At 36.9% G+C, this 13,576-nt stretch overlaps 1 protein-coding gene across 1 annotated transcript in view; it reads left to right on the top strand.

Annotated features, from left to right (window-relative positions):
* Window positions 1-8,288, top strand: part of LOC149808220 (uncharacterized) — a 64,641-nt gene extending 56,353 nt beyond the window's left edge. The window contains exons 18-21 of the mRNA XM_089975072.1: window positions 142-384; window positions 2,701-2,940; window positions 6,425-6,517; window positions 7,581-8,288. Of these exons, the coding sequence (XP_089831198.1) occupies window positions 142-384; window positions 2,701-2,940; window positions 6,425-6,517; window positions 7,581-7,726 (722 nt within the window). The 3' untranslated portion in view covers window positions 7,727-8,288. The remainder of the gene's footprint in view (window positions 1-141; window positions 385-2,700; window positions 2,941-6,424; window positions 6,518-7,580) is intronic.
* The last annotated feature ends 5,288 nt before the right edge of the window (window positions 8,289-13,576 follow it).

The following is a 13,576-nucleotide window of genomic DNA, read 5'->3' as shown; positions in this document are numbered from 1 at the left end:
CGCATATTTACTCCAATAAAATAAATTTTACACCAACGAATGTACATGATGTTACAGAAATTCAGACTTCCACAATTTCTAAATTAAATATTGTGTTTAGTATTTGGTACGCAAATATCATCCATGTACCTTGTCTTATAGGTAAATATTCAGCGGCGTTCAACCAAATCCCAGGAACGACAGTTCTGTCCAGCTCTGACGCTATTTATCAGAACATCTTTTCTTCCGACGAGTGCGCCAAGCTCTGTATCGACTATGACGGCTTCAACTGCAAATCTTTTGACTATTGTGATGATATTTCTACGTGCTTCCTCGGGAAAACCCACTACTATGATGTCCCCAAAGCCAATATAAAGGCGGATCCAATGTGTAGCCATTATTCGTGTAAGTAAGATAGTCAAACCCAAATAGTATTTTGAATTACTGGTCAATGAAGTTATTGCAATCAAATTATATTTAATTTATAAGAAAACATTTTATGCTCGCATATTCCGTTAACTCACACAGAATATGCTGCGAGGTAATCCATTTAGTACGTACGCAAAAATCTGGCAAAGCTCCCCCCTCCCCGTACACATGCGTACTTTTTACACCCCCACCCCCACATGCGTACGTACCCTATACGCACCCTTTTCCCTAATTCTATAGAACGGCCTTTATTTAATCCACGCAGAAACGATCAAGGATTAATAATATTAACGAGTTTAGTGAAACAGATAGTCCACCGACGTTGAATGTCTGGCTGCATCAAAAAAAAATATTAAAAAAATAAATAAATAAATAAGCTGCGTAACCTCGTTTCGACCGTTCCGGTGGCCTAGTGGTTAAAGAGTCCGCCTCGGAAGCGGGAGGTCGTGGGTTCCAAACCCGGCCGAGTTATACCAAAGACTTACAAAAATGGTACTAACAATTGCCTTGCTTGGCGTTCAGCATTAAGAGGTTAGTGTTTGGACTGGTCGGCCTTGTGTCAGGATAACATGACTGGGTGTGACATCATGCTACGTGTCTGCGGCATGATGCCCCAGTGATAGACAGCACTATAAACTCCGAAAATGCAGACATCGTAGCAATATGACTGAATTTTTTTTAAAGTAACGTCAAAAATCCTAATCACACACACACACCGTTTTCTATGCGTGCGTACATTATCAGTAGACCCACCCCCATACGTAAGCGTATGCATTCGGGTTACCCCCTCACCCCTCCATGCGTACGTACTAAATGGACGGCCGCTAAGTTGAACCAAGTTAAGACATTCTTTGAAAAATTGTATATTTGAGTATATTGGAGTAAGTTTTCATAGTCCTTCGTATTAAAAAAAAATGTCAAAACAGGAAGACCAGATAAATTAATAAAATAATAATAAGTTTTCTCGAATCATTTGTGGTAAAAAAAATGTAGGTTAATGAGATTTTATTCAAAACAGGTGTGTGAGTGCACTATGAATATATTTTATTCAAGACGAATGTGTGGTTGAGTATACGAATGTGTGTTTGAGTATACGAGTGTGTGATTGTGTATACGAGTGTGTGATTGTGTATACGAATGTGTGGTTGAGTATACGAATGCGTGTTTGTGTATACGAGTGTGTGATTGAGTATACGAGTGTGTGATTGTGCATACGAGTGTGTGATTGTGTATACGAGTGTGTGATTGTGTATACGAATGTGTGATTGTGTATACAAGTGTGTGATTGAGTATACGAATGTGTGATTGTGTATACGAATGTGTGATTGTGTATACGAGTGTGTGATTGTGTATACGAATTTGTGGTTGAGTATACGAGTGTGTGATTGTGCATACGAGTGTGTGATTGTGTATACGAATGTGTGATTGTGTATACGAGTGTGTGATTGTGTATACGAATATGTGGTTGAGTATACGAATGTGTGATTGTGTATACGAGTGTGTGATTGTGTATACGAATTTGTGGTTGAGTATACGAATGTGTGATTGTGTATACGAGTGTGTGATTGTGCATACGAGTGTGTGATTGTGTATACGAATGTGTGATTGTGTATACGAGTGTGTGATTGTGTATACGAATGTGTGGTTGAGTATACGAATGTGTGATTGTGTATACGAGTTTGTGATTGAGTATACGAGTGTGTGATTGTGCATACGAGTGTGTGATTGTGTATACGAGTGTGTGATTGTGTATACGAATGTGTGGTTGCGTATACGAATGAGTGATTGTGTATACGAGTGTGTGATTGAGTATACGAGTGTGTGATTGTGTATACGAGTGTGTGATTGTTTATAATATTCACTCCCAATATGAACAATAATAATTTTAATTTTTTGCAGCAGTAATAAACTGTCAGCATAGCGCCAAAAAGAGTATTCAGAATAACGTTTAAATCGCACAAAAACATTAATAGCAAATGGTTGCTGAAGCTATAAGTTCCACCGTCATTTTATGTACAATTGTACAATAAAGACAATCAAAACCTATTTCACGTCCCGACACTAATCACGTTGAATGTTTGCAGGCATAATGCCCTCTCGTAATATTTTCCTGTTTTATTGTTCTGTCCAAACATCGTGAAATGAAAAAGATGATGTGACATGAGATAACCACAGTTCCAAACAAATTCAAATTTCGTAGTATATACAAAATGCATTAGGTACGCAACCATAGTGGTTTAAAATAAATACCAACATGGTGATGTGAAACCGTTGGAATAATTTTCCTTGCAGTGAAATACTTGTACGACTTCCAAAAATACTCTAGGAAAGTGATCCAAAATCTAGACGACCGCATCATTGCGGGTGTGAGTGTAGACCAATGCGCCAAGCTGTGTGTAGATGAGGAGACGTTCAGCTGCGCCAGCTTTGACTACTGCGGTAACGTGACGGAGTGCCGCCTGAGTACCGCCGCCATGAAGGGCGTTGGGCAAGTCACCTTGGAACAACAGGACTGGTGTGACGTTTATACAAGTACGTGCACGTGTGCGAGTGTCTGAGTGTTAAAGAGTAGATTATATCTAACATCATTTCCCATTTTTTAGAATCCCTATTTGACATTAGCGAAGTTTTTATTGAAACTGTTGCTGTGTCACATCCGTCATTCTCATAGCATGCAACTTATTACTAACTATTAAAAAAACACCTGACATTTCCATGGCATTTGCCCGAACTTCGAGAGGTATTTACATAAAGATGTTTGCGAGAAGCAATTTATTGCGTACGTTATTGTTTACATTATTGCGTACATGATTGTGTACATTATTGCGTACATGATTGTGTACATTTATTGGGTACATGATTGTGTACATTATTGCGTACATGATTGTGTACATTACTGCGTACATGATTGTGTACATTATTGCATACATGATTGTGTACATTTATTGTGTACATGATTGTGTACATGATTGTGTACATTATTGCGTACATGATTGTGTATATTTTGCATGTAGTCATCGTCCTGAGTCTTTTTGAGCTTAAGTGGAATAACGGTAAGTCTGAATCCCTGGTTAGTTCCCAAGAATATTCACTTAATGGCAAGATGGTTACATGTCCGGCATGAAGAGGAATCTTGATGCGAAGCTTCCCCTGAATTTCAAAGTGGTTTAGAAGAATGTGAAATTGCATTTCTCTACACAACCAGATGGCCAGTGAATTGTAAGTTTAGTCGTTGGTCTGGGGCCGGGATGATAAACGCTCCTTTTCCGGTTAAAAAGGGGTATTTTTAATTTAATAAATGTTATTTTCAATGAAAGAAAGACAACCACTAGAAACTATAATATCGTCCTGAGCACTCATTTTTCATTTGAACGATGCGATTTAGTCTAAGCGCCTTGTACTAACACATACGAATATGATTTTCTTTGCCATAGCGCTCGACTGGTTAGTCTAACCGAGCTTGAAAAATATCCGAGAACCAGGGTGCTAAGAAAATTAGGAAATTTTAATGCGTTATTTAACACGCAATAAGAAGCAGCGCCTCACAACGTTTGCAGACGATTTCAGCACCTCTGAGAATGTATAGGTACGCTAGTTCAGGCAGCATATTCCCCCAGCATTAGGCCCTAACAAGGGTAAACATGTAATATATATTACGTATTGACTTGCTAACAATTTTAACAGCACCTTCACCATGAACAAACAAATGTGCAGTTTTTATATCATTGACGTACATTCGCTTGTTCTTATGCACAACTGAATAATGCATTAATTTCACATAATAAAATCATTTAATTTTATATCTTTTGTATGACGATGACCTTATTCATGTTATTTAATTCGTAAGAATTTGACCATATGTTTCACGTCACATGGAATCTATATCAAAACTTATCCTAAATATATGAAAGTTGCTAGCCAGTGCCTTGTCAAGTTTGTTCATTGACGGTTTCTATATTATTACTGACAGTTCTGCAAAGGCAGGAATAACAAACGTCCTTTGCATGTTACTTTTGTTTACGGAGGCCATTCGTAGTTCAAAAAACAACCGAGGATGAACTGATGCATCCGATTAAATTCTTTAAAGCACTGTACATAAGTGATAAAATGCATACTTTGGATCTTAGCAAAAACACGTTTTGTATTCCATTGATGGAAATTATACAGTAAAGTTTATACTTAAAAGCAAAACCAAATTAAACAGCACAATTAGCAGGTTGACTGTAAGTGCAGTACCAGAAAGTAAAACGAATCATACGAAGCGTTTTCCATGGTTTAAGGTGCTATTCAGCCCTTTCTCTTTCCTTGGACACCTCAACAAAACTAGTCCTAAACTTATTTTTATTTGATATGTGTCTTTCAGCCCTTTCTCTTTCCATGGACACCTCAACAAAACTAGACCTAAACTTATTTTTATTTGATATGTGCCTTTCAGCCCTTTCTCTTTCCTTGGACACCTCAACAAAGCTAGTCCTAAACTTATTTTTATTTGATATGTGCCTTTCAGGCAGGACAATCTTTCAATTTTTTCAATTTTTTTCACATTTCGTTTTGGGTTTTTTGGCGACTGTTGCACAACTTCATATAAATAATCTTTTTTTTATATCTTTTGTCAAGAATCTTTATTCTAAAGGTACTATAAATAGTCCAATAACTTATACAGGGGCTTTTTCTTGCCTTCTCTTGCACGAACAATAAAATGTCATCATTAATTCGCTTGTCAGAATTTAATCAGATTAGATTTCTTTACATGGTAAATGCTAATTAATTACCTGAAATAACCATTGCTTGAATTGTAACCATACACCCAGTATAACTCTTAATTGTGTCCTTATGAACTTGTCTTAAAAGTTAGTTGTACTTGTTTTCATCTAAGTTTTTAAAACAGTGATAATTAAAATTAGCACGTATTAAAAGTCTCGCTGGTACAGATTCGGACTAGACCGCTGCAATGCAGTGTGCCTTGCAGACTAACTTGAAACGTCTCAATACATCCTAATTTTCTTATACAAAATGTGTGTGTGTGTGATATTAAGATTTGTAACACAGCATAGAAAACAAATTTTCATTCATATCTTTAGTTGTATTATGACAAAACGTTTTGACAGAATCACATTGTCAAGATGAAAAATGAGTAATTAGGGCATTTTTAGGCAAAATAAATCACCCATATTTTAAAATGAACACCCGTAGTAAATACCTTTTATCCTGCAGAAGTATTGATGCAATGACCCCACCCCCAATACCCAATGTTGGGCAGCTGAATGGTAATAATCTCAGACACCATTAATGAATAGTTACTCAGAAACTGAAAGCTACAAGAAGGACTGACAAAAATCAAAGTTTCAACATACACCTATTGTAACATATAAATAATGGAGAGAAGACTTGATACATTCGGACTAAAAGGTTATAATCTAAATTCTCCTGAATTTCGGTACAGGCTATAAAACGAGCCAAATTAACTAATTTTGCTGTAGTTCTTCTATTTCAGTGCAAAGATGACACCCGTGCGTAATGAAATTTGATGTTGTGATGATAAACTTTTGTCACTGCATTTTGCTTTCGATTCATAAGAAAACTCATCCGTCTTTAAGCTCGCTTGCGACGGTTTTTCTTTCGCTGGATTTATACTGTTCAGTAGCACGAAACACGCGTGTTCACCATTCTTCATTTCATCCGCTTTTTATTTACTCACTTTCTTGTAAATAGTTCTGATTTAAAATATGTCCTAAAATTGTGTTTCAAACTGTTAGAATATGGTATGGGTTCTAGGCAATTTGTTCCATGTTGACAATATTTGTAATGCAACGTGTTTTTTATATAAATAAACTGGTCCTAATGATGAAATGCCTTTTGAGCTTTATTTTGGGATTTGTGTTTAAATAACAGCAAGAAGATTTACTGTTGTAAAATCAATTCTGATTGGTTGATAACTAAGCTGAAGCTCAAACAGTCCATAATTTCATGTTTCAAGCGCTGATCAAATTCATTTAACTTCTCCAAATGATTTCAGGACAAACTTTCCCCGATGGAACACCCTATGTGGCTAACGCTCAGAAATATTACAACCTCCCTAAGCAAGATACAAGCAAGAAATACACCGCCGGTACGTATATTTTTGTCAGTTACAGAAAAAAATACGCTCTTAGTTCTCTAATATAGGTCAAAATTTGCTGGACAAAATGGAAAATGTTGATTGCTTAGGTTATCATGATTATTGTTAATTGTTACATTTTGCAACGTAAAAAAGAGAACTATTTGATCTTACTTTTAGTTGTGTATATCTCTGAACCTTACAGCACCAAGCTCAAAAACTAAGTGGACGATTAAAAATGTGCTTTCTTTTTCAAGTGAAAATAAAAATGTGTGCAAGATACCTTACAATTTCCGAATCCATATTAGATATGGTTATTTTTCCAAGCGATACAGATATTAGCATTACATCTAAAATTACCGGATGTCGCAATACCAGAGGGAACCTACAAGCACTAACACCACAACAATGAAAATGCATTGCCGGTTTAATTTCTGGCCCTCGCATTGCAGTGGCCAGGTTAAAAAGTTCTTACTCTGCATACCAAATTCTGTAATATGTGGAGAATAGTTGGTACTTTGTATCCTGAAAAATATGTACAGTTAGAAAAAGCAATATCATCCCGCATTGCGGTTGTGGGCTACAGTTATGGGCCTTTAACGTTTCGTTGGTTAAGCAAATGCCAAAAGCAGTTCCCAATTAATACCAAAGAGGTATCCCATATAATAGCAGAGTGGTATCTCATATACTACCAGATGGATATGTCCTATAAAGGCAAAGGGATATCTCATATAATGGCAAAGGGATATTTCATATAATGGCAAAGGGGTATCTCTTATAATACCAAAGGGATATCTCATTAAATACCAAAGGGATATCTCATTAAATACCAAACGGGCATCGTATTAAGTATCAGTGGAACATCTCACAATACAAAGGGATATTTTATCAAGTATCAATGGGTATCTCATATAATACAAAAGGGATATGTCATATAATGTCAAAGGGATATTTCATTAAATATCAAAGGGGCATCTCATATAATAGTATTCCAATTGTATCATGCAGGAATCAATGGAACTTGACAGTCGGTTCAGACTGACGTGTTACTAAGCACCAAATGTCCTTGTTTCAGGTGCAATGGCTGGTCTGGCATTTGCTATGCTCGTCATCGGTTTTCTACTAGCAGGCGGTATCCTGTATGGCTACACGAGATACAAGGCAAAGGCTGGTGACGACATGACTATTCAGTTCTCAAAGAAGGAAGAAAGTGACAGCTAACATATTTGTAAAAAACGACTTTCAAATACATTAATTTTATTACAAGATTTTTCGTAAAGGCGAAGATTGGAGGATAGAATAATGCCATTGTCGATAACTATTTCCAGGAAATTTCAGTGTAATAACCTTTCAAGGAGACATCTACATATGCTGTCAGCAAGTGTATTGGTCATACCTTTACATACGAACTTGAGGCCGAGTACATACATTGTTCATTTCAAAGGACTATATAATATGTCTTGTGATTCAGCATCTTCATAAACGGTGGAAAGCTGAGCTAAATATATGAATTTGTCTGAAGAATTGTTTCTTCTGTGAAAACGAAAAGAAGCACAATAGATATAAAGAAATGCCATGTGGCATATCCATTGAAATTATTTTGTATCCTTGAATGTCAACATTTATTCCCCATTTTATTCACATAACAAACTTTGCATTTTCCTGTTTTTTTCTTCTTCTGATAAGCAGTTATCTTTTTATTCCTGTGTACCTGATAATGTATAGAGTGAATGTTCAAAATACTTGTTAAAAAGAGAAAATAAAAGTAAGATACAATCTGAAATATGTAGTTCCAGTTTTGAGCTCCTACTTTGTAATAGCCTGCTTAATTCTGCTTGGTTTGCTGGTGTCAAAATGCATAGCGTAATTTAGCTCGTGGCTTGGAAGATCATGTTTACATGTTCCGTGCCTTGCTTTGTTGTAGTAGACTTTCTCGCGATTATGTGGGACCTCTGCGTTCGGTTCTAATGTCTTAATACTTTGAATAGAAAGCATTGATACAGTTAGGTGTTACACGGAAATGGACAATCGTTATAGAAGCAGATATTTACACACATATGTCCTGATGCACTGGCGCATCGTTGATTATAATCAAATTTCACATTAGTTACGATACACTAACCTCCGTCGATGTCGTTTCGTGGTTATTAGATACACTAATGGCTGACAACCTCAATCAATGTCGTGTCATGGTTATTAGATACACTCGTGGCTGAAAACCTCAATCGATGTCGTGTCGTGGTTATTAGATACACTCGTGGCTGACAACCTCAATCGATGTCGTTTCTTGGTTATTAGATACACTCGTGGCTGACAACCTCAATCGATGTTGTGTCGTGGTTATTAGATACGCTCGTAGCTGACAACCTCAATCGTTGTCGTGTCGTGGTTATTAGATACACTCGTGGCTGACAACCTCAATCGATGTCGTGTCATGGTTATTAGATACACTCGTGGCTGAAAACCTCAATCGATGTCGTGTCGTGGTTATTAGATACACTCGTGGCTGACAACCTCAATTGATGTCGTTTCTTGGTTATTAGATACACTCGTGGCTGACAACCTCAATCGATGTTGTGTCGTGGTTATTAGATACGCTCGTAGTTGACAACCTCAATCGTTGTCGTGTCGTGGTTATTAGATACACTCGTGGCTGACAACCTCAATCGATGTCATGTCGTGGTTATTAGAAACACTTGTGGCTGATGCAAGTTTAATATGCAAAGAGATAAATAACACCTTGAAAAAAATATAATTATATCGAGTGAAAAATGTTTCCTCAGATCACTAATATGACTCGCGCTTGCATTGGATCATACGTATAATGCTTTATAAGAGACGAGTTAAACACGTGACCTCGGTCTCTGGCTGCTATTTGCACCCATAATCTATGAAGGCACTCATCCATAATCTATTTTTTCAGCTTAGACCAAAGTTATTTCTCTGTTCATAGAGACAGCGTAAGTTGTCTGCGTTAAGCTAAACTGAAGTTACAAACCTAAAAAATATAAAATATAAAAGAAATAATTTTTTAAAAAGCACGACATTTTTGCTTGGTGGTAATTCTCACGACTATCCATAAACAAGATTACGTCATAAAAATAACAATGAAACAAGTTATCACACCGATCGGAACATTGTCGGTCATTTCCATCAAGTCGAAAAATATCACCGGAAGTAGTTTTAAGAATACGTCAATTTGCTTTGCTTGTGATCCCCCTCCCCCCAGCGGAGTTCACCACACGATGCAACAGTAAAGGCCGAGAATGATCCGACTGTAACTGTGTACCCTTCCGCTAATATATTTTTTGATGTGAACGAATGTAGTTAAGTATATGGTTCTCAATGGCGACGAATTACATCCGAGTTTCCTCCTTGATTTGATGGAAAACAGAGGATGTTCCGGTTGCTGTGGCACATCAGCGAGTTTGCTCTATTGTCGATATATATATTTAAAATATGACCATGCTTGGAGGTAATGATTTGATTGGCTTATACATATTAGATCAAAGGTCTAAGAACATCTTCTCCAGGTTTATGCATATTCATTTTTAGGAACCATAACTCTTAATGCATGCTGGTGAAGAAAGTGCATAGCGGAATTTATTTAGTTCGTGGCTTGCGAAATCGAATGACAACACACAGCATACAATTGCATGCAGCCCCAGAGTTTCCGAAATTAAAGTTAATTTAATGGGACTGTGTACGTAATTTGGCTGAATTTTGACATGGGAAATAAATGATAGAAAACAACTTAGTATTAGATAAATAATAAAATGTTACAAACCTTGTATTGCTTAAATAATCGTGATGTAACTGTGTGGCATACATCTAGGATTACGAAGAGCATACAAATTTGACCTACTTTTCTCTCCAGTTAACACGAATGTAATTACCTGATATTAACGTACGCAAGCAAATGTTCAAAACAATTGTTGTCAAGGCTGCGTCTGCTGCACTTTTGTCGCGATAATTTCTCTCTAAGCTTTCTTGTAGAGCTATTATCCAACATCAACAGCTGCAGCATTCGTCTAAAATTGAATGGGAACGAGTGGTATAAGGCGTTCACTTTTACAGATCACTTTCATCGCACCTCTGACAGCGTGCTTTAGAACCTCGGGCTCGGCCACTGTCGGTATGTGAAAAGGCTTGCAAGTAACTCCATTGGGTCAGTGGTTCCTTTCGGGGGTTTTCTAGATTCTTCCTCCACTAAATATACTGGCCGTCATGTATTATGTGCTGAAGATAGACGTTAAACCCACAAAACCAAAAATCTAAAGGTGAGTCTAATGTTGGTCATTTTTTAAAAATCCAAATGAATGGATTTTTCATCCTCTCAGTCGTTTTTATGATAAATTAACAAGTGTGTGCTTAAGGTAACATCTATGATGATATCAAACCAATGTAAGGATACTACGTTTAATGTAACTTTTTATAACTTAAATGTAAATAAAAATACGTAAACAGCCCTTTTCATGAGCACTGACTGTTCAACAATACAGGTTGCATTCAACAGTTTCGTAATTTGCGTAGGGTTAGATTTTAAAGAAAAAAGATTTTGCAAGGTTTTCCTTACTGGTTACACTGGTTATTTAAAAAAAAGACGTTTTATATGTTAGGTATTGTTAAAAGAACTTTGAATTCCCTTTACTTTGGTTATGATTGATGGGTAATAATTTGGGGTATAGAGTATATAGCTTGGCCTTACTTCGGATGTGTACCTATCAAAAGATCTGCTAGCTCCGCTTAGTCATTTTCACTTCCTGGCTTCAGAAGTAAATTATAGAAAAAGAGCTGAGACCATTTTTACATTGTATATATTTGGTAATTCATTCATTGCAGAAGCTGATATTGTCTAGTCTGGCAAAATTAATTTTCCCTATTTTATTAACTGCTAAAGATGGTGTACTTAGATAAATATATGCTGCTTTTTCGAGCAGGTATAATTTCCACAGTACAATATCAAAAGAAATTTCAGCCAGAGGTATGAAAACATTCTCTCCACTGTGCATGTCGAAAATGCAAACAACTTCACACAAATATAAACCAGTAATTACTAATACGCACACTTTCCAGGCTCAGTAATTTGTTTTGCTCAGGTACAGTCATAAATACTATATCAAGAAATGTTAACACGTGACTTAAAACAGAGGCTATTTCCTCTTAGTTCGAAACATATCCCACAGACAAAACTAGTAATAGTAGCACACAAACGAGAACTAAAACGAGACTTTCATTCCATTCGAAACTAACCTACTGTCGTGCTGCCTCGGAACTTCGGTACATTCACGACGCAGTACAGTTAACGAGACAAGTGACCTACATCATGTCAGTCGCATAATTTATGGGGGTTTTTCTGACACTATTCGTCACAATTTGCAAGTCACTCAAATCATATAGTTGCTTCTACCAAGAAAGAACAAATTTTAGACCAAGGAATAGCAACTGTTTGACCATATACACTTTATTGTAATATGCAACGTAATGGCAAAACACTCATAAATAACGGTCGAAACTACAAGCAAGTCGTGCCAGTATTACCAGACGAAAACTTAAATACCTAGTGCATCACATTTGATCATGCTTATAATCCAAAGCAGGGGTCTCAAACTCAATCTACCATTATAGCCAAATGAGGGTATTTTCGAAGGCCCAAAGTCCGCACCACCTTTGTTATATGTCATGACACATTGTGACGCCAATCATTTGGCAGGCCACATGATACGGTTTGGCGGGCCGCGTGTTTGAGACCCCTGATCTGAAGGACATGGTACAAAAATAACTCATATTTTACGCTTATTTTGGAGTTTTCAAATACTAATTTTAATATTTATTAGCACCCGTATATTGCATTTACGTGACAGTAATGCTGGAACCCGCAGTCAACCCGTTGTATGCACACTGCATTCAGACATATTTAGTGTTTTAAATACAGTACAAATCAGAGAGTTGTATAAAATGTTTGCATAGTTCAGCTCAACACCAGAAAGAAAGATATATCTTAAAAGCACGTGGAAGAGAAAATACTGAAGAATTAATATGCAGCTATTCGATTGACCCATCAGTTTCTTCATTATAAATACATGGTTAACGTCAAAAATAGTTCCTATTGACATGGTTTGCCCCATTCTTTCCTTTAATATACCATACATGGACCTATACACAGCACATCAATTACATTTGCATAAAAGATCAATAAGTAATGTTTTTGCTCATCGCGAATTCTCAAGTTCTCAATAAACGTTCTCTTAGATGACATTCAGATATGCAAACTTCCCATTTGCCAAATCGATATACCGTATTGCTATGTATATCAGTCCGACTCGCATCGATCTACCTTATTGCTTGGCATCTCATTCCGACTACGATCGTAACAGACTCACGTCTGCTGACACGTGATCAGCTTGCAACTCCATGCTGTAGGCTATACGGATTAGTTCAAGTGAACATCATCCACCATGGTCTTCTAGCATATGCAGCGACGGTGAATCTGGGTCTTTGCTTGTTATACACGATTAAGCCATGATACAGGTTTTTTTTCCCCCGATTTGCAGTTCACTGTCATATTTAAGGTATTGATTGTTGTATATGCTGTCTTGCGCGTGCATGCTGAATTTATAGATACATTATTTTAAAAAATCCACTCATAGTTTTTTTCCCCTTCAGAATAGATTGCCCTTTTGCTCTTTAAAAAAGATTGCCCTTTTGCCCTTTAGAATGTATTGCCCTTTTGCCCTTTGGAATGGATTGCGCCCTCTACTCTTCATCATGAGGTCCAAATTATATACATTCTAGCAGTTGCAATAATCCTGATTTATAAACAATTCTCGCGTCAGAAGAATGATCGAGTTTGTGAGTAAGCCGCTGATTACGTGTTCAGTTAGAATGACCGAGTTTGTGAGTAAGCCGCAGATTACGTGTTCAGTTAGAATGACCGAGTTTGTGAGTAAGACGCGGATTACGTGTTCAGTTAGAATGACCGAGTTTGTGAGTAAGACGCGGATTACGTGTTCAGTTAGAATGATCGAGTTTGTGAGTAAGCCGCGGATTACGTGTTGTTAGAATGACCGA

This window comes from Sinohyriopsis cumingii, chromosome 1 (genome assembly GCF_028554795.1).
Source record: "Sinohyriopsis cumingii isolate HCF-2022 chromosome 1, ASM2855479v2, whole genome shotgun sequence".
NCBI classification, from domain to species: Eukaryota; Metazoa; Mollusca; class Bivalvia; order Unionida; family Unionidae; genus Sinohyriopsis; species Sinohyriopsis cumingii.
The sequence above is the reverse complement of the archived record's forward strand: the minus strand, read 5'-3'. Positions and strand labels throughout refer to the sequence as shown.